The sequence below is a fragment of the Typha latifolia genome, chromosome 6 (genome assembly GCF_019914945.1).
Source record: "Typha latifolia isolate L0001 chromosome 6, TyphaL0001v2, whole genome shotgun sequence".
Lineage (NCBI taxonomy): Eukaryota > Viridiplantae > Streptophyta > Magnoliopsida > Poales > Typhaceae > Typha > Typha latifolia.
In genome coordinates, this window is record NC_133091.1 from 786,176 (window position 1) to 805,952 (window position 19,777).

The 19,777-nt window shown below is 40.2% G+C and overlaps 3 protein-coding genes across 5 annotated transcripts; all 3 read left to right on the forward strand.

Moving 5' to 3' along the window:
• The first annotated feature begins 734 nt into the window (after positions 1–734).
• Positions 735–2,822, forward strand: LOC140790468 (ABC transporter G family member 16-like). The gene has a single exon (XM_073140583.1). It carries the CDS (start codon positions 735–737, stop codon positions 2,820–2,822), a length of 2,088 nt encoding a protein of 695 aa, XP_072996684.1.
• Positions 2,823–3,997: 1,175 nt separating this feature from the next.
• Positions 3,998–7,117, forward strand: LOC140790619 (uncharacterized). 3 transcript variants are annotated; one of them, XM_073140767.1, is made up of 3 exons: positions 3,998–4,134; positions 5,507–5,814; positions 6,671–7,117. In XM_073140767.1, the coding sequence occupies exons 2-3, from the start codon at positions 5,511–5,513 to the stop codon at positions 6,928–6,930; spliced, it is 564 nt and encodes a 187-aa protein (XP_072996868.1). In that variant the 5' UTR covers positions 3,998–4,134; positions 5,507–5,510; the 3' UTR covers positions 6,931–7,117. The 3 variants fall into 3 exon arrangements, with proteins under 3 accessions (XP_072996868.1, XP_072996867.1, XP_072996869.1); XM_073140766.1 differs by having other exon boundaries at positions 4,119–4,417; XM_073140768.1 differs by having other exon boundaries at positions 4,119–4,406.
• Positions 7,118–7,608: 491 nt separating this feature from the next.
• LOC140790469 (uncharacterized) lies at positions 7,609–17,353 on the forward strand. Its single transcript, XM_073140584.1, has 9 exons — positions 7,609–8,104; positions 8,517–8,594; positions 8,711–8,791; positions 9,072–9,229; positions 9,332–10,485; positions 13,236–13,366; positions 16,166–16,525; positions 16,657–16,830; positions 16,936–17,353. The coding sequence occupies exons 1-9, from the start codon at positions 7,661–7,663 to the stop codon at positions 17,215–17,217; spliced, it is 2,862 nt and encodes a 953-aa protein (XP_072996685.1). The 5' UTR covers positions 7,609–7,660; the 3' UTR covers positions 17,218–17,353.
• The last annotated feature ends 2,424 nt before the right edge of the window (positions 17,354–19,777 follow it).

The window sequence follows — 19,777 nt, forward strand, 5'->3', positions numbered from 1 at the left end:
AATTGTTGAATGTAGAAAATAAATTAAAAAAAAATTCTACCTTTTTAATTGAACTTAATTTTCGAGCAACTAAACACACTCTAAGATAAAAAAATAATAATTAAAGACTCACTTTCTACAAATAATCTTTGCTACTGCACGGATAAATTTAAGTTTTTTCACTTATATAAGTTGCACATCAAATCTTAAACTCAGATGAATAACTTATAAATTTATTTACACGAATAATTTACTTCTAATCCATATTAAAATAGATATATGAAACATAATAGCTTTATGAAATAACACAATGAGCATTTTTTGTACCTATTTAGCAAATTATATCTAGTACTCTCCCATCTATGAGTATCCAAAATCACTCATTCAGAAAAATAATTTAATACTAAGAAAGCTAAAAAAATTGCCAACTGGGATAACTACGCTCAATCTGTCATCTAAATAACATCGAGGTGGATTAGAATCACTTATTCCTGTAAATAATTTTGAAACTCACTCATTAGGATATATCGGTTAAAAACTCGGATAACTTCCAACCTAATTCTCATAACTACCTCCAACAAACTCACCGCGGCTCCCATCAATTACAAACTGCCATGTGGCAGTAAGAGTAACAAACTGAGATATCTCTAATTATAGTAATAAAGAGATTATAGCTGTACAATTTACTTTCTTAAAAATCCCACCATTAACGCTACCTCTGTCGCGCGTTTCGTCGAACATCTTCGCCTCCCCATATGGCCGGCGCCGCCGACCGCCGCTGCACTCAGACGCTTAGCGAAGTCATCAAGCAAGTCGGCGACGCATCGCCACCTCCTAACCACGTCGTCGACCTTGATGCCGACCGCCACGGCCGACCACTTGGCCGCCCCGTCCACTTCGTCCTCTCCTTCTCCAACCTCTCATACTCCGTCCCAAATCCCGAGCGATCTTCTCGCCCCCTCCGCCTCAACCGGTTCCGTCGCCGGCTTTTTTCGGATCCCGTCATCGCCAAAACCCTCCTCTCCTCCATCTCCGGCGAAGCAAGGGAGGGCGAGATCCTCGCCGTCCTCGGCGCGAGCGGATCGGGCAAATCCACTCTCATCGACGCCTTAGCGGATCGGATCTCGAAGGACAGCCTCAAGGGATCCGTTACCCTAAACGGCGAGCCCCTCGAGAGCCGTCTCTTGCGATCCATCTCCGCCTACGTGATGCAAGACGATCTCCTCTTCCCAATGCTAACTGTTGAAGAAACCCTAACCTTCTCCGCCGAGTTCCGCCTCCCTCGCTCCCTCTCCGCAGCCAGGAAGCGGCTCCGCGTCCAATCCCTGATCGATCAGCTCGGCCTCCGCGCCACCGCGAGCACCATCATCGGCGACGAGGGCCACCGCGGCATCTCCGGCGGCGAGCGCCGCCGCGTCTCGATAGGCGTGGACATTATCCACGACCCGATCATTCTATTCCTCGACGAGCCGACCTCGGGCCTCGACTCCAGTAGCGCCTTCTTGGTGGTTAACGTACTCCGCCGGATCGCGAAGAGCGGCAGCGTCGTGATCATGACCGTCCATCAGCCGAGCTACCGGATCTTGGGGCTCCTCGACCGTCTGATCTTCCTCTCCCGCGGCGAGACGGTGTTCAGCGGCAATGCAGATGAACTCGGTGCCTACTTCGCCGAGTTCGGGCGGCCCATTCCAGATGACGAGAATAAAGCCGAGTTCGCGCTTGATTTGATTCGAGAGCTCGAAAACAATTCGTCTCCCACCGAGAAAAGGAGTCTCGTCGACTTCCACCGCACGTGGCAGCTATCTCGCATTCCGACGACCATCACCTCCTCTTCGTTCTCTCTCAATGACGCCATTAGCGCGAGCATTTCTCGCGGCAAGCTCGTCTCCTCCATCCCCCACTTCGCCAATCCCTTCTACATAGAAGTCGGAGTACTGATCAAAAGATCCTTCACCAACACCCGCCGCATGCCGGAACTACTCGCCATGCGACTCGGCACGGTGCTCGTGACTGGGTTCATCCTAGCGACGGTGTTCTGGCGGCTGGACGAGTCTCCGAGAGGAGCGCAGGAGCGGCTCGGTTTCTTCGCGTTCGCCATGTCGACGATGTTCTACACGTGCGCCGACGCCCTCCCCGTGTTCCTCCAGGAGCGCTACATATTCGCGCGCGAGACCGCCTACAACGCCTATCGCCACTCCTCGTACGTGCTCTCCAACGCCGCCGTTGGCTTTCCGCCGCTCGTTCTCCTCTCGTTCGCCTTCGCCTTGACCACCTTCTTCGCGGTCGGCCTCGCGGGCGGCGCGAGCGGGTTCTCGTTCTACTTCCTCATAATCCTCGCGTCGTTCTGGTCGGGGAGTGGGTTCGTGACGTTCATTTCGGGAGTCGTATCCCATGTCATGGTTGGGTATACGTTAGTGGTGGCTATCCTGGCGTACTTCCTCTTATTCAGTGGATTCTTCATAAACCGGGATAGGATACCCGGATACTGGATATGGTTCCACTACCTATCCTTGGTGAAGTATCCGTACGAGGGGGTTCTCCATAACGAGTTTGGGAGGGGTGGGGATTGCTTCGTCAAGGGGACACAGATGTTTGACAACTCCCCGCTAGGGGAGATGCCAGCGGAGGTGAAGGGGAGGGTGATGGTGGCGATAAGTGAGGCTTTGGGGGTGACAATAACGGGAGAGACGTGCTTGACGACGGGGGGAGATGTGCTAGTGCAGGAGGGGATTACCCAGCTGGGCAAGTGGGAGTGCCTCCTCGTAACGGTGGCTTGGGGGTTCGTCTTTAGGTTACTGTTTTATTTCACCTTGGTGCTGGGGAGCAAGAATAGGAGGAGGTAGAAAAGATCAATGGTTGTGAGAATAGTATTGGTTTTACTCTCTTTTTTTTTTGTTAATTTTATACTGGATATTCTTTCTTACTCTTTTTTTTTTTCTTTTCTCTGTAATTATCGGGTAAATTAAAGAAGTTTTGTTTTATGGTTCTCTCTTCTTTCCTGTTTTCTCTCTGCATGTGCATGGGAATGTACGAAAAGGGGAGGAGGAGGGCATTAAGATTATTTCGTGTATCATTCATTATGATATGACTACGCATAAGTTAAGTCTCCCAATTTAGAATTATTCCATAATTTAAAGGGACATTATATTATAATAAAAATATATAACTTAAGAGTTTACGTGAAAATCTAATATAATTACAGGGTATAGATATAATTAATCATAAAATATATCTAATCCAACATACTTTATCCATGCCATCGAGTGCTAAAAACAAACTCAATAAAATTGAACTCACTTTGGACCCAATTCAAAACTGTATTAGATTGACTCGAGTCAACTTTTGTCCAAAGTCCGACCCAACCAAACCCATAACGTCTAACCTATAGTGCCATCCATTGAGAACCCACGGAATAACTAATTCAATCAAACTTTTATATCCCTTCAACAAACGCAACTTAAAAATTTAATATCTGTTATATAGTTACAAATACTTAAACCATATAAAAATATTTTTTTTAAACATTTGCATACATTCCAAATTCTCAATCTTTAATAATATATATGTTTCTAGAATCAAAACATAATAGATGGTCGAAATTATACACTTATCTCGTCAAATCTGATTCGAATCATTGGTTCGCCCGCAATTAGCTTGCCCCGTAACATAAGCAAGAACTAGACTGGGTAGAAAACTTTAACGTTGTCTAAGTTCGTACTCGGTCTAGCATTGATCTGAGAATGTACTGAGTGATACCTTATCCAATCTCGAGTCGCAGTTACTTGAGGCCTTATCAGTTGGTTGTTGGTATTATGTTTATCCCATAGGTTGATGTGATAATATTTTTTATTTTTTATTGATATGATAATTGAATCGTGTGTATGTAAACTTGCCACGTGGAAAACTCAGTCATGCGCACCATTAAGAACCTCGATTTAGGAAGTTCGTACGCACCGGGGGGCACGGAATCTGTTGCGCTCTCGACCGTTTCCACTCCATCTCGTCGAGAAAACGCGTAGTCCCACACTTGATATATATATATATATATATATGAAAAAAACGCGTACTCCACGCATCCGCTCCTTATTCGCGAAGGAAAAGACTACCCTTTGGTTCTCCTTGTCGTCTTAGAATTATACGGATCTCCGAGTCTCTGTAAGCCCTCATCCTTCTCTTCTTCTCGTGTGCCCTAATTTTGTGCATCTATTGATCGATCAATGGCTAAATCGATAGTTGTACTGCTATTTTGTTGTTTTTGTTCGATCATAAGGTCCATAAGGGATCGGAATTGATGTACGTTTGTTGATACGAACGCGCTCATATGTGGGGATATCGGGAAACTAGAAAAGATTCGATCTTTGTTCAAACGCTTAGGGTTTTCTCTCTCCGTGGCATCATGTATTCAATCATGCCAGTTGGGAGCTATGGTAAAGAAGAGGTGTTGAAATTTTAGCATCTCTTGTTTGGTTTTCACCCAATGTTTTTGGGATTTTCTGATTATATATGATGCATAATTATAGGGATATGAGTTGATAGAGGGTTTGGTTAGAAGCTGTTATACCTAGCCATTAGTAGGTTGCGGAATAAAAAGAGAAATTTGTTTATTTGTTGAAGCGTATTAACCGATTCAGCAGGCACTTTAGTTTATCTTGCTTGAAGAAGTTATGATGTGTACTTACATTTTAATGCTTAATTGTTCTCTCTTCTCTCTCGCTCGTGTGTATATATATATATTTATATATACATATATATTTTTAAAGTTTAGTTTGGCAATGTTTAAACTGGTCAGATGTTCAGCAAGAAGTGATAAAGGATAGGAAAACTGATCATTAAATATGTGCACTTGGCTCATTAGGTAGAGGTTAAAATCCACATGTGAAATATTTTGATTTTAATCTTGTACTTTATGTTCTATGAAGGACCTGTATCGAATTCTCTGCTTTTAAGATTCTAGGAAAAAAGAGGCTTTGGATATGTTGGACACTAATTCCCATTCATTTACTGTTGGAGAACGAAACATATTTCATGGGGATCATTTTAAATGCACCATAGAACATCACCACTGTGGTATTAGAGTTATTTAATTTTATTTTATTTATCTATTTAGATATATGGTGACTTTGTATAAATAGGACTCATGCCCCCTTTGTTATTCGATGAAAAATATATTCACCAAAATCCTCTTTTCTTTTCTTCTTCTTTTCTCCTTTCTCTTCTCTCCAAACCTATTCTAAGTTTGGATCTTCTATTATTTCATCCTCAATTCCCTCTCCAAGAGGAACCAGATTAAGTTGACATCTGTTTGGTCCTTGTAATCTTTGCCGATACTATTTATAATTTGATGTGCATAGTTTTCAGTCATTAAGAAATATGACAAGAAAGTCAACGATGTATTGTAACTAATTATGGACTTCATTTGCACAGTTAACCACTAATTCTTGTTTTATCTTGTATATTAATTTAGCTTGAAGGTAGCTTCTCAATTTTATTGTTTATCCTTTGTTTCTTTGCATCTACTTGATTGAAGGAAAATGGGAGGTGGCAAAGACAAGCATGATGGTTCAGACAGCAGCGACAAAGGGTTCTTTTCAAATATAGCTTATGGGCTTTCGGGGCATCCACCAGGAGGATACCCTGCATCCTACCCTCCTCCACCTGGGGCATATCCACCGCAAGGGTATCCCCCTGCTCCCGGCCCTTATCCCCCACAGGGCTATCCTCCTCAAGCGCAAGGATACCCCCCATATGGGTACCCACCAGCTGGAGGTTATCCACCATCTGGATATCCACCTGCTGGTTATCCTGGCCATGGTCCATCTGCACCTCCATATCATGGTATGAATTATATGGTTTTCATGTTCTCCACATAACCTTGCTTGCATATAGAAATTATGCTGCTATCTCAGAATATCTCAGAATCAGAAATAACTTCGTAGTTCATGCTAATAACAATTATCTTATGGTAGTAGAGAGCAGCTACATCAGTGCAGATCTTGTTTCTTCCTTATTATAGTTATGAATTTATTGTCGTTAGTTTCTTCATCAGCAAATGAAGTACAAAGAACTTTTATTTTCATTAACAGACACAGGCTACATAATTTTTCATCTGTCCTGCATGTAAACACGTTAGATGTTTACATGCAGCTACATCAGTGCAGATCTTGTTTCTTCCTTATTATAGTTATGAATTTATTGTCGTTAGTTTCTTCATCAGCAAATGAAGTACAAAGAACTTTTATTTTCATTAACAGACACAGGCTACATAATTTTTCATCTGTCCTGCATGTAAACACGTTAGATGACAAAAGTCAGTGCTGTCATCATTCATATCGCTTATTATAATTATCATAATTAGTGGCTTCCATCAGCAAAATAAGTGCAAAGAAAACTTGTTTTTCATTAACAGGCTGCAGAATTCTCTTTTTTTTTCCAGTAATTCCGCTATTTTGCATGTAAACCATGCTAGATTACAAAAAACAGCTTTGCATAATAAAATCCTAAACGACCTCCTCCTTTTGCGAATAACAATTTCAACCAAGGATGTGCAAAAGAAACTTGCTTTTCTGTAAGGTGTTATGCAACTCTCTATGTTTCCTTGTGTTGCTTGAATTGGAGATTCTAAGAGCCATGCTATTGTATATTAGTCTATCGTAATCCTAATACCCTCATATTCTGCAAACTCTGGATCCAGGTCATGGACCTAGCACAGGGGCACTGCTTGCTGGAGGTGCAGCTGCTGCAGCAGCTGCTTATGGGGCTCATCAATTGTCGCATGGTCATCATCACGGGTACGGGCACGGTATGTTTCACGGCTATGGCCATCACGGGAAATTCAAGCACCATAAATTCAAACATGGAAAGTTTGGCAAGCATATGAGGTTTGGGAAGCATGGGATGTTTGGAAAGCATAAGCATGGAATGTTTGGTGGCAAGTTCAAGAGGTGGAAATGATCAGACAGTAGAACTTATGATTGTGTTTGCTAGCTATGTGGACTTATAAGATGATTCCTTTTTAGGACTTCATTCTTATTTGTTTAGTAATGGTGTGAATGTGGAATTTGCCTACAGATTCTATTGTTATTTTCTTGTGATTTTGAACAGATTGTTATTATAAATGTGGATTGTTTGGAAGTGCTAACCAGATCTGTTCTTGATTATTTCTGCGGGTTGTACAGATGAAACAGAGAACCCATTTAGCTTGCTTAGAAAATTATACAAGAACAATTGATTCTTAATGCAATATAGCAATGTAGAATGCTCCTTTGGTCAAACAGAAAACTAAATTCCTCTTGTGGAGTGCTAAAAGAAAAAAATCCTCTTGACAAAGAAATATTGGAAGCTCCTCTGCTCATAAAAAGAAAGTAATGATCGAGAAATTCCTCTTCTGAAGTGACTCAAATATGGAATTTTATTTTAAAAAAACTTTGAACAAAGTACGGGTTATCTATTCCAATAATTTAAGACATAGATACGATGATATTGGTAATCGTTGCAGTATTCTTATTAAAGTCGGCTACTCTAGCATATGAACGCCGACATGAACTCTTTCCTGGCGTAACACAAGTCGGCATCCTTTTTACTCTTATATATACTGAGACCGCATAAGACTCGTTGTCCGTTTTACGACTCCAACGAGAGCAAAACCCTCGTCGCCTTCCACCGAGAAGAGGGGAAGCATACCATGGCCCTCTTCTTCGACCTCGGCATACCCTACCTCGAACGCGACGGCGGCGCCGTCTCCGGCGAGAACAAGGCCAAGAAGGACGCACGCCTTAGGGCAGCAGTGAAGGTCCTGGAGCTAGGCTACGCCGGCGTGGCATACGACCGCCCCTTCCGCGGCGTCATGGCGGACTCCGATCGCTGCAAGATGTCGCCTTTCCCTATCTCTTCCCTCCTCAAGGCGGCTCCTTCCCTCGCGTCCTCCGCCGCCTTCCACCGCGGCCTCCTCGGCTCGCCTCTTGACGTGCCTTTCCGGCAGTACTCGCGCATTACTATCGCTATCGACACCGCTGCCGCCGCTGCCTCTTTAGCTTCCTCCTCTAATCCCTTGCTCCGAAGCTATGATATTGTCGCGGTGAGGCCATTGAATCAGATCGCGTTCGATCACGCTTGCAAGTTCTCTGAGGTGAGGTTCTTGTTTCTCGTAATGGTGATGTTGAATTCTTGCATGATATCATGGAATTAAATATTCGATGATACCTAGTTACTCTTTTGGGAGCAATTTTTTGGAGCTTCAGGTGATCTGAAGCGAAGACCCAAACAGCAGTCCTCCTTGCAATAGTCTTAAGAAACAGCATTCATTCAGTGTTTTAGGGAAACTATAAATTAGACATGTTCATCCAAAGTTCTATCTATAATGGCATTATCTCTTGGTAATACTATTTAAATGGTTTCGTTATCTATCAATCTGGCCCTTTTGATGCATTCTGAGATGCTAAGGCTTTTTAAACATCATTTCAATCGTTTTGATTCTTTTTTGTTTCTGAATCATATTTTTGTTTGGGTGAATACTCACTTACAATATACACTTTGCACAGATTGATATGATTTCAATTGACTTCTCTCAAAAGCTTTCCTTCCGACTGAAGCATCCATTAGTCGAAGCTGCAATAAAGGTGCTGTAAGTGCCTGCATATCTTTTATGCATGATCTGGGAATTTGACTGCAAAACTTTTATAGCATCAAATCTGAATGACATTGTTAACCTATGTGATGTCAACCTTTGCTGCAGCGTGGGCTACATTTCGAGATCACCTACTCTCACTTTATTGCTGATATTAATGTAAGGAGGCAAATGCTATCGGATGCAAAGGTTAGTACATTCACTCTAACTGCAGAATATGGAACTAAGGTAGAAAATAACGAACCAGTTGTTGAAATTCATCAAGGATGAAATAGTTAAAATTTCCAGGTGTCTTTTCTGGTAGTGCACAAGCTAATTCTTATTATCTTTTTATGCCTTAGCAACATAAAAGAGCTTCTGACATGCTTGCGGTCCTTATTTTTTTAACTTTGTGTCATATCTCTGCAAGTTTCTTGCATGTATTATTTCCTATTTATTGAAATGCCTAAGTTGTTCGTCTCTTTAACAGCTATTGGTTGATTGGACGAGAGGGAAGAATCTCATTATCTCAAGTGCTGCTTCAACTGCAAGTGAAATTAGAGGGCCATATGATGTTATAAATTTGTTTGCAGTTTTGCTTGGCCTCTCCATTGAGCGAGCTAAAGCTGCTATTTCAGTGAACTGCAGGTCAAGTATACCATTGTGTTGGGATGAGGATTTAAATTCTCATGCTTTTCTTTTGCTTTCATCTGTCTTATTTTGTTATTTCCTTTTCTTTTTCCCATATAGGTCACTGCTAGTTAAAACCTTGAGAAAGAAGCATTTTTACAAGGAAACAATCAGAATTGAGAGAATACTACCAGATGAGCAGTCTGACTCTAAAAGATCCTTGCTTGGTAAATGGATTAATTGGGATCCTATCTCTAGTGGGGATGGAGATTTGCCATCACTGGATGATATGACAAAATTTTCTCCTGCTGATGTACCTCTAAGTTTGAAGGCAATTGATTTCACGTCCATGGCTGATGGAAAACCATTTTTGTTAAGTCATAATGCTAAAGTAGCTTCCTCTTCTTGTAATTTGGGATTATCTTCAGTTGCAAATGATATCCCACCTGCTGTTTCTCATGATATCAGACAGCAAGATATAGTTGATGGAGTCTCAACAGACTTATCAACCACCTTAATGCCTTTGGAGCAGAATTCTGTTTGTGAAACTGTTTTGGCTCCTCTAGGAGATGCAGTATCACTACTGGAAGATGTGAAGAAACATGGCACTGCTGCTGGAGTCAGTGGCCTTGAAACTTCCAAGGAGGAATGTGCTATGGGTAATGATGCAGATGCAATGCAATTAGATTATGCAGAATTCAGTGATCCCATATCTGCATCAGGTGATGATGTCCTTTTAACATCTGATGCCAATCCATCATGTTCCATGGTCACTGAGAATACTGAGCCATATAATGTTTGTGTGGAAGGTTATAAAGTCATAAATCAGCCAGACTGCGTTTCAGATAAACTTGAAGCTCCAAAGGATGTTACAGAATTAATGGAGTGCATCCCAGGCATTATTGTTGGTCGAACCCTGTTGAATGACAATGGACCTTCCTTTACTAATATAATAAAGGACAATATTCACACAGATCAAGTTATGGCGAGTACAACTGAGCAAGAGTTGAATGATGAATTATTAAATGCCCACGGCAAAATGTTGCCTAAGATACATGCGGAACCAACATCGAGTGGTCAAACAGAGGGCTTAATTTCTTTTGTTGACAGTATGCAATCAAAGGATGCTACTAAGGGGACAAAAGAGGTCAAAGGAGAAGTTAATTCCATTGAGAATACTGTATCAACGAACAAGGTTTTCACTGAACAAGAAAAGTGGGTAGTAAATTCTTCTCTTACAACTAATGGAGTTAAACACTACAATGTTAAATCAGGTAGCAGACTCTAGCTATTTTATAGCATATATAGTGTATCATAATATTCATAATGCATCGCGTCTTGCTCTTTTCCTTCATGTGATGAGTAGCATAATTCTGATCAAAATTTCCTACCTCTTTCGGAACCCAAAAAAAAAATTTGTCCTAAAAAAGCTGTCAAAAAGTTTCTCATATACCTAGTTTAGAGTATGCAATAGGTACAAGGCAATTTTCTCTAGAACAAAGTTAAAATGGTTACTCAATTGATGTATAGTGATACAGTTAATTCTGAAGGCCTGTAACCTTTCAACAGAATGCATGCATTAGTTAGTGAATATTTTAAATGTCGGTTTAAATTGGCATTAGTTGGTTCATTGTAGTACTATCTGCATGCGTCTTGTTAAATCCATATCTGTTCCACTGTTGCAGGGAAACGAAGACAAAGAGAAAGACATCCTGCTAATCCTTTGCCTTTCAGGGGCTTCCTTAAGCCCATGCTTTTCAGAAAGAAAGCATGGCAACTGAGGAGGCCAAGCAAATAATATTAGGTGAAATTTTTAATTAGTTGTCTTGCATTCTCAGCATCTTAAATTCTAGCATTACAATGTTAATTATAGCTCATGCGTTTTCCTTCTTTGTAACCATGTCAAGATAGTTCATGAAGGGAGAGAGAGGACAGATGCCATGGCTTTTGTAGGAAGAAACTCCTTCAATGACGGAAAATTGAATGAAAATTCATGTTTGAGTAAATAAAATTTAAAGCAACAATCTTATTGTCAAATGGAAGTACATAATGCCATTCAGTGACGAGTTAGCGCTGCATGCCAGTGACTGTAACTGGGCATATACACGTAATAACCAATGATCAGAAAATTGTCTTCCTTTAGGTTGAGCTAATATTTTTATTGCAGATAAATTTGAAGTATTATTGTGTTTAGTTAAGCGCTCAAAAGTTATGCTTACTGCTCCCAAAGAACAAGTTGTTGCTAGCATAATGGTATTATTTCACACACGTAGAGCTTCTAAGGCATAAGAAGATAAACAAAATAATATTGAAGAGGGCTGGACTTCACTAGCAGGAACTGTTGTGACAATTCCAGTAATGCTAATAGTGGAAAAGATTCTTAGTCTATAAATGGACTTGTGAGTCAACCTAGTTTTATAAGAGTTGATCATCAGGCTTGTTACCGTCTGTCTTACAAAACTGCTGACAGTAGGGTCATCAACAAGTTGAACACAAGCAAGTTGGGCCTTGCTCATATACTGCTCAGAATTAAATTTATCGAAGTCGAACATGAGCCAAGCTGAAATACCGTGCTAAATTCTTAGCTCATGTTCGGCTCGAAAAGAATTAGAGCTAGCTTGTGTTCGGCTCGTTTAACTTGACGAGCTAAGCCAAGCTTGTTCAGAGCTCAGGTCAGCTGGCAATGGTTAAACTAATGAACTTATGGAACTAAATATTTAATCTTTAAATCTCAATCTAATGGCTGGAACACCTGTTAACTAGTGATCAATTTTCAACCATTGGATTAGTGAGCTAAGCCTTGCTTGTGTTCAGCTCATTTCTATATATATATATATATATATATATCTTGGCTTGTGTGTTGATTCATTTATTAAATGAGTGAGTCGATTTCGGACAAAATTTCAAGCCGAACACAGTTACTTTTCATTGACTATGTCTGTGAAATGTAAACTGCTGCTTTCTTTGACTTGGTTAATAGACCAATGGCTGGGCTCATGGTCTTCTTTGCTTAGCTTTCCAAACACTTCATGTTTGTTTCTGGGGCCAAATCACTGTTGTGTTGCCATTTACCTGTGATTTATGTCTTCTAGAAGAGAAGGCTTTTCAGCCTCTCTTGATGTCACCTATCAAGCCATACATATCTGGCAATTTTGAGTGACTTATTGCAATCTACTTATTCACATTGCATTGCTACATGTACCCTTTCATTAACCAAAGAGAGGAGGTTGTGGGGTCTTCAAATTTGCAGCTCTAATACTTACTCTATTTGCATAAGATGTTACTCTTCCTGTTAAAACGATTTCTACAAAATCTTGATGTGTATCACCTAGCGAATAATTGCGCACCCACTCATTGAGTATAGTGGTGCGACTATTTTACCAGTTGACCTAAGAAGAGAAAAGCACAAATCTATGAGGATTGCACTTTATCCTAATACTTCCACTTGTTGCCTGTCTGCTGCAAATGAATGTACTGATGCAGGGGAGGGGCACACAAGCACCACGTCTTATCGAAGCTTCTCATAATTATCTTCTAGTTGTTTTGTTTTGCCTCTTATCTGTTAGCTTCTCTATTCACGTACTCAAACTATTGATATTTTAATGTCTCTTGGAACCATGACATTTGTATAATGACCTTTGCAGGTCATATGTTCAAGGAAAACTTCCGTGATCTTCATTTTCTACTAGTGGGATCTCTGATTTGTTGCATGTAGCGGGTCAACAACTACTTGGATGTGAGGATGCACTCAGTGTGCGTTGACTTATCATGTCGGTTGGCCATGTCCACTCCAAATTGATCTTAACGGTGTAGGCCTGCGTCATTGCAATACGTACTAGGGTGGGCCTGCAGTTGGTGTATACTTATGCTGCAGAGAAACAGGAGATAATCGTGTTTTGATTGGCCCAGATTTCTGCTGGATATCCTGTGAACCAATCACCGACTGAAACAGCATAGTTTACTAAATGGTTGTCAGAAAAGAAAAACATTCATGTCTTTGTGGCTTTATCTAGTACCTTTGCAGGCAGGCCTGTTCAAAGGGAAGATCATGCCCCCACCAGAATCTTACAAGGTGTTCCTTTCGAGCTGATTATAGGAGCCTTGTGGACCTTGGAGTGGGGAGATGCCTGCAAGGACAGCCCTTCTTCAACACATGTAATTTCACATTCCTTACAAAATTCTCTTCTACACATATTTAGAAGCTTGTTGTTATTAAGTTATCATACTAAGAAAGAGTAGACGGCATGTTGACTGTTATTTGTTTCTTGTTTCATGAGAACTTTTGTCAGTCATTCATCATGCCTCTTAGCAGTAAAACTAACCAGCTGAACCCTTTCAGCACATCCTTGCTTTGATACATGAGATTCCTTTTCCTTTTGCTTCATGGGGTAAGTGGTGGGCCTCTTCTCTTCTGCAGTCAAATCCAAGTTGAGTATGGGTACCTGTTTGAGGTGCTCTATAGGCAGGAAGCCTTGTATATGGGGCAGCAATATTTTTAGGATATTGCTGCAAAAGTGGTGATACCAATGTCTGACCGAATAATTCGCACTATGTCTTGAGAGCCCAGTATCCTATCAGCTGTTGTATGGTTATGCTCTACACCTTTGAAGAGCGGGGCCCTCCTCCTTGAATTGGACATAGCAGAGGTTCACACTGCTTTGATGCTTGTCTCTATGTTTCTTTGTGCAAGAGTTATGTTCTCTTACGCAAGGTTAATGCATCAGTCATGCTTGTTTTTATTCCTGGAAACTCTTACATGAGATTCCAGTGCATAAATTCTGCATGTCTGATGGGGTTTTATTAGATTCAGGGTGCATGAAACATGAATAACAGATATTGAAGCTGTTCTTTTCATTGCTTTCTGTGTATCCATTACAGTGGTGCTTGTCTCCTCCCCCACCCCTCCCGCGAATGCGACAGGCCTTTAAATTAGGGTGGGTGGAGTGAGGGTTTTTTTTTATTCGACGCAAGCTGATACGAGTCAGTCCAAATATAATCATATATTTGATATATTTAATGGATGTGTACAATTGGCACTCTACTGAGTAAGTCAATCAAGATTTTTAGAGTCGATTTGATTTGAAGAGGGAGAAAATTTGAAGAGGGAGAAAGAGGTCCAAAACTTAAAAGAGTGAGGCCTTTAGGTGGTTGACCGAAACAGTCACGTCAAATCAAATTATTAGCTAGGGAGTTGACTCTGCATTGGTTGGTGGACTCTTGCAGCATGAACAGTTGAGTGGCGGATGTTGGTGTATCTCTCTCTATGTATAATGTATCCCATCAAGATGGGCTCACTTGGGTAAACCCTTCTAAGGCATGCACATGCTTATCCCCCCTTGACTTCTCGTACACATTAGTATATTTTAAATTTTAAGTAAGATATTTAATGTATTTTATCACGTAAGATTTTCGTACATCTTGTAGTATAAATTACTAGGATTACGATAAAAAAGCTGGATAAAACTTTTTGAACCATATGATGCTTTAATTATTATACGAGGTTTGCATTTATTTTGCATAAACTAGTTTTTCTACTGAGCTACTTACTCCGGCTTTGAATCATCTTTTCTTTAAATCAAAATATTATTTGGAGTGAATAATAGTTTGATAATTTGAAAATCTGAACCCTTTAAATAAATTATTTAACGAGTCTCATTAAAGATCTTAGACTCGCATCTTACTATGCTTCTAATCACATAAGAAAAGGGGAAGGAAAAAAAAAAGAAACAGAATATTTGTTTTTAAACAATCGCTAGATTCTCAAACAAGTGTGAATAAATAATCAAAGATTTCTATGATTCTTTCTTCGGGTGTAAGAAAAAAAAAAAAGGAGCTGTAAAGAGCATTAATACTTCTTCCGTACTACGTACATTTGGCATACTAATAAAGCCTAAGTCTCTTTTTGAAAAGAAAATTAGTGACAGAGAGAGAGAGAGAGAGAGAGAGAGAGAGAAAAAAAACTTCAGCCTTTACTGAGATTCCTACCCAGAAATGCATATTAGGATTGGGTTATTTAATTCTCATGAATGGAGTAAAACATGAAGTTAAATGTAACATACTTTAATATGGTAATTTTATTTTCCATTAAGATAATACCAGTAATAATATGATAGTGCAATGTTCACAGTCAAAAAAACAAAGGTCGGATTATAAATTAGCAAAAAAAAAAAAAGAAGTATTGAAATAGAAGTTTCCCTAATACTTATTGCATTCAATTATTTCATTTACATTTTTAGCATGAGTAGTAAGGTTTCTTCTTGCTAACTTGGTGATGGTTTTTATATATATATATAAAAAGATTTTTGTATGTGTGTGTGCGAGCGCATATATACCGTTACAAATCATACCTAAGTTTTGTATTTGCACTTATATCTCTCTCCATATAATTTTATAGCAAAAAAAGCTTAGCAAAATTAGGATAAAGAGCATTTATGTCTTATTAACATAAAACAGTTCATTAGTTAACAAAAGAGTTACTAAAAGATAGCGGTGGTAGAAGCATCTATGCAAATAAGAGAATAATTTTTTTTTTATGGGTATATATGGCTTTAAAAAAAAATAACAACAAAGAAAAAAGGGGACAAAAAGAAAAATCTTGGTATGGTCTGAGTTTGACACTTCATGGGCACTAAGAAGAAGCCCATCATCAAAAGTTTTAATCAGATATGATGAAGGTCTCCGATCACTTGTGGGGCCCAATGGCCCAGTGGGGGCCCATTTATTGGTCAACCCTTCCCAATACTCAACGTCACTTCCACGTCATGGTCCACTGCGGACCCCACACTCACTAGCTCGCATAAAATTTTCCCCTCTTTGTGTTTTTTTTTTTTCGAATTTTTAGAATTATTATTATTATTATTTATAAACTCCTCTCTTTGCATTATAAAAGGCTCAGCTTCTCCTCCTTCCCACCATCTCCAACTTCCAATTCCCCAACAAAGTTGGGCTTAAAAGATAGAGAGAGAGAGAGAGAGAGAGAGAAAGGACGCCATGTTCCCCTCCTCCTCCTCTCCCACCTCATCCTACGGCGACCCTTCATTTCACCTGCCGGTGACTGTAAACCCGACAAGCTTCGACGGCAACGGCTATTTCCCTTCTTCCTTGCTCGCTTCGTCTCCTCCTCCGTCGTATTCCTCTTCGCTTCCTTCTTACTACCTCCAAAGGAGTAGTAGCACCCAATCCTTCTCTCTCCACCACCACATTCCCGAGCCCATCAACCAACCGCCCTTCTCCTCCTCCTCCTCTTCCTCCTGCGACTTCCTGGATTTCAACTCCGGGCCCATGAGGCGAGTCTACAGTACGGGCGATCTCCAGGTATTCAACTCGAAATCCCGTTTCTATTTCATAGATTTCGACCTGCCCGGTATGTGGAAAATCCAATTTTGGTTCGCCTTTTGATGTAAATATGGAATCTTGGCGTTTTTTTTATGGAATTCCTGGAACAGGGAATGAATGGTTTGCCGGCTTCCGGCGAGAATTGTAGCCAGGAAGGAGGAGCAGCCGGGTCCGCCGCCGCCGCCTCCGGTAGAGTCGGGCGTTATAGCGCCGAGGAGAGGAAGGAGAGGATCGAGAAGTATCGAAGCAAGCGCAACCAAAGGAACTTCCACAAGAAGATCACTGTACGCACTCTTCCACCATCCAAATTTTTTTTTTTTTTTTTTTGACGAATTCGACTCATCAAATATCGCTCTCTTACTTCTATCCATCCCTCCTTTTCTTTATAGTATGCATGCAGGAAGACCCTCGCCGATAGCCGCCCGCGAGTGCGGGGTCGGTTCGCGAGGAACGGCGAGCCGGAGGCGGAGGTCGACGCAGAGTGTTTTAGCTCAAACAGCTATAGCAACTACGAACAAGCCCAAGGCGGCGTCGTCGACGGCGGCGGCAATGGAGATTGGTGGCAAATGAAGGCCGCATTGACGATGGAGGAAGAAGACGAGTGTTTAGGCTACGACGACGAACTCTGGGCCAACTTATCTGATGTCCTCTCTGTTAACCTCCTCTCTTAAAATCCATGAATTTAGAGAGAAAGAAGACGAAGACGAAGACGACGACATTGTAGTAGCAGTAGCATTAGTAGTAGTAGTAGTAGTAGTAGTAGCAGTACTAATAGTAGTACTAATCGTAATAGTAACAGTAATAGAGTAATAGTAGCAGGGGAGAGGTGAGTTGTAGTTATCTGCTACTTTAGCAGCAGTGGGTTCGAATTGGGTTCCGGAGTGTCGTCTCCTACCTTGTTGGCTCTCTTCTTCTGCGTTCCTTCCATAAAAGTGTAATAAAAAACCTCATCTTTATAAGTACTAATCTTTCTCAATCCAAATGCGAGTGGTCATTGGAATTAGTTGGCTATTGTATTCACATTAACATAATCTTCCACTGAAATCGATGTACCTCTTCAGATCGCTATCACAACTCGTGTATGCCTCGTGAATGGTCCTTTTTTCATGGAAAAAGGTCGCATTTCTTTTATTGTTTTTCTGTTTTTTTGTTGTAATATTCTTTCCTCTGTTCATGGAGCAATGTTTTGGCGAGTAGCCCGTGAAATCTACGCATGACCAAGAGAAGAACACCCACATAGTTTGTGGACCTTTTGCTTAATTTTAATCTAGTCCACACATTATTATAAAAGAAAGAATCTAAAAATTGTTGAAATCAAAGTTATTGATATGATGTGGGACAAAAAGCCCTCTAGTTTGCATCATCAACAGTAATCAACTCATTGAATTGTCTTGGATCGCTCGAGCTCGATTGGGTCCTTTTTCTTCGTTCATCTCAAGAACTTCCTTGATTAATGCTAATGGAAGTAGGATGATGTGTGAACTGAAGTGAGTTACTCTTAGAAAGCTTTGTTCATTCTCTTTTTCTAGATTCAAAAGTTCTGGCATCTGAAACTGAAGGACTTGTATAGTATAGAAGAGGTATAATTTCTTGGTCAAAGGAGTGAGAGGAAGTAATAGATTTTGTCTGAAGGAGATTTTGGAATAACTTTTGGTGATTATGATAGAAAAGATGGCAGCCAAGATAAGAGGTAATGTTAGCATGTTTGTAAAAATGATTTGAGAAATGCCAAATCACAGTGAAAGGCACTGCTTTGGTCAAAATCGAAAAGGTTAAAGATCATAAGAGAAAGTACAACATAATTAATTGTATCAAACTTCTTGGTGGTAAAAATAAGTGCATCTTATGAAAAGGTGAAGTGGAAATATGGATCTGTAGTAAAATATAGCATTAGTGATGCACTTTTTTTCTTTTCCTTTTTCTTTTTCTATCTTTTGTTAATAATGTTCCTCACCATTGGCACGAAATTGAGCCTCCTGATTGGAAAGATGTTTGCAATTGACTAAAGGAACAAAAAAAGAATAACAATAATAATCCCCGACCATCGGGAATATTTGATATGGAAAAATTGAGCAAAAATTTATTCCATTGTGGACGGCTTTTTGACTCAAAAATAACTTCTAATGTTGATGGTCATTAAATTTCATTCAGAATTTAAAAATGCGAGTCGTATATCTAATCATAATATGCTGGTTAACTATGTATTATTATCAACATCTAAGTATATTTTCACTCAGCATCTAACTCTTATGACTCTTATGTTCTTTTTTTTAAATAAAAGAAAATGCTTTCATAAATTGGAATTTAGTGATGATCATCATTCAGCACAAGAACTTGATACTAACTCTAGCACTTAGATATCAACTAGAGATGCAGGGCAGTGCAACCATCCTAGTCAAAGAAATAAAGCAAGAATTTACAATGAGGTAGAGCAAATAGGAAGCTTCCTTCCCCTCCTTTTAGTTTAAAACTTTAAATATGATAGGGTTCTAATGCCGGCAGCATTAACCAGGCTGTGATCTTAAAGAAAGTTCTCCATTGTCCACTACTCTCACGCATATCTATATGTTAATCCCCATGTACAAGGACAAGAACCCTTTCCACATGCAGACCAATCTCAGAAAACTTTCCAAGTACACTCTCTTTACAAGGGTCTCTACTTGGTTCTTTGCATCTCATTTGCATTGCTGAAGCAAGAAAAGTTCAGCAACTAGTACTCAATCACATAGCCTTGTTCCTTATTTTAGAGAGTATCAAGAGGAATTGGAAGACTAAACCAATATCTCACTCACTCATTGGAATCTAACTTTAGGCAAAGGCTACATGTTCTTGAAGCAAGCCATGGAAGCTCCCTAGAGGTGGGGAGTGTGGCTATCTGATTCCTTGTCGGCCTGTAATGGAGGGTACCCTTCCACTAACTACTTTTATAATTATCATATATCATATATCATATATCTATTATGATGGTGTATGCTTAATGTACACTAACACTGCTATGTAGAGACTTGTTTCTTGCCTATGTCTTATATAGAGCTCTTATGATTAGGTTTTCCGGTTGGCGGACGGCCTAGGACCATGACGACCGACAGACAGCCGTCGAAGCTTCATGTAGGCTCTTTGTTGCTTGTTAATAAATTTTGAGACCTAGTTCTAGGAGAGTAGCAAGGAAGCCTAGGGCTACACAATGATGAGGGATATTATTCAACTGCACAAAGACTGCAACTTTCTCAA

What these genes read in the sequence shown, in the direction of transcription:
- LOC140790468 (XM_073140583.1), top strand. Translation starts at nt 735, where the DNA reads ATGGCCGGCGCCGCCGACCGCCGCTGCACTCAGACGCTTAGCGAAGTC.
- LOC140790469 (XM_073140584.1), top strand. Translation starts at nt 7,661, where the DNA reads ATGGCCCTCTTCTTCGACCTCGGCATACCCTACCTCGAACGCGACGGC. An exon ending in ACGCTTGCAAGTTCTCTGAG is followed by an intron (nt 8,105 to 8,516) that starts GTGAGGTTCTTG and finishes CACTTTGCACAG; the next exon opens with ATTGATATGATTTCAATTGA. An exon ending in ACTTCCACAAGAAGATCACT is followed by an intron (nt 16,831 to 16,935) that starts GTACGCACTCTT and finishes TTTTCTTTATAG; the next exon opens with TATGCATGCAGGAAGACCCT.
- LOC140790619 (XM_073140766.1), top strand. An exon ending in ATCTGCACCTCCATATCATG is followed by an intron (nt 5,815 to 6,670) that starts GTATGAATTATA and finishes CTCTGGATCCAG; the next exon opens with GTCATGGACCTAGCACAGGG.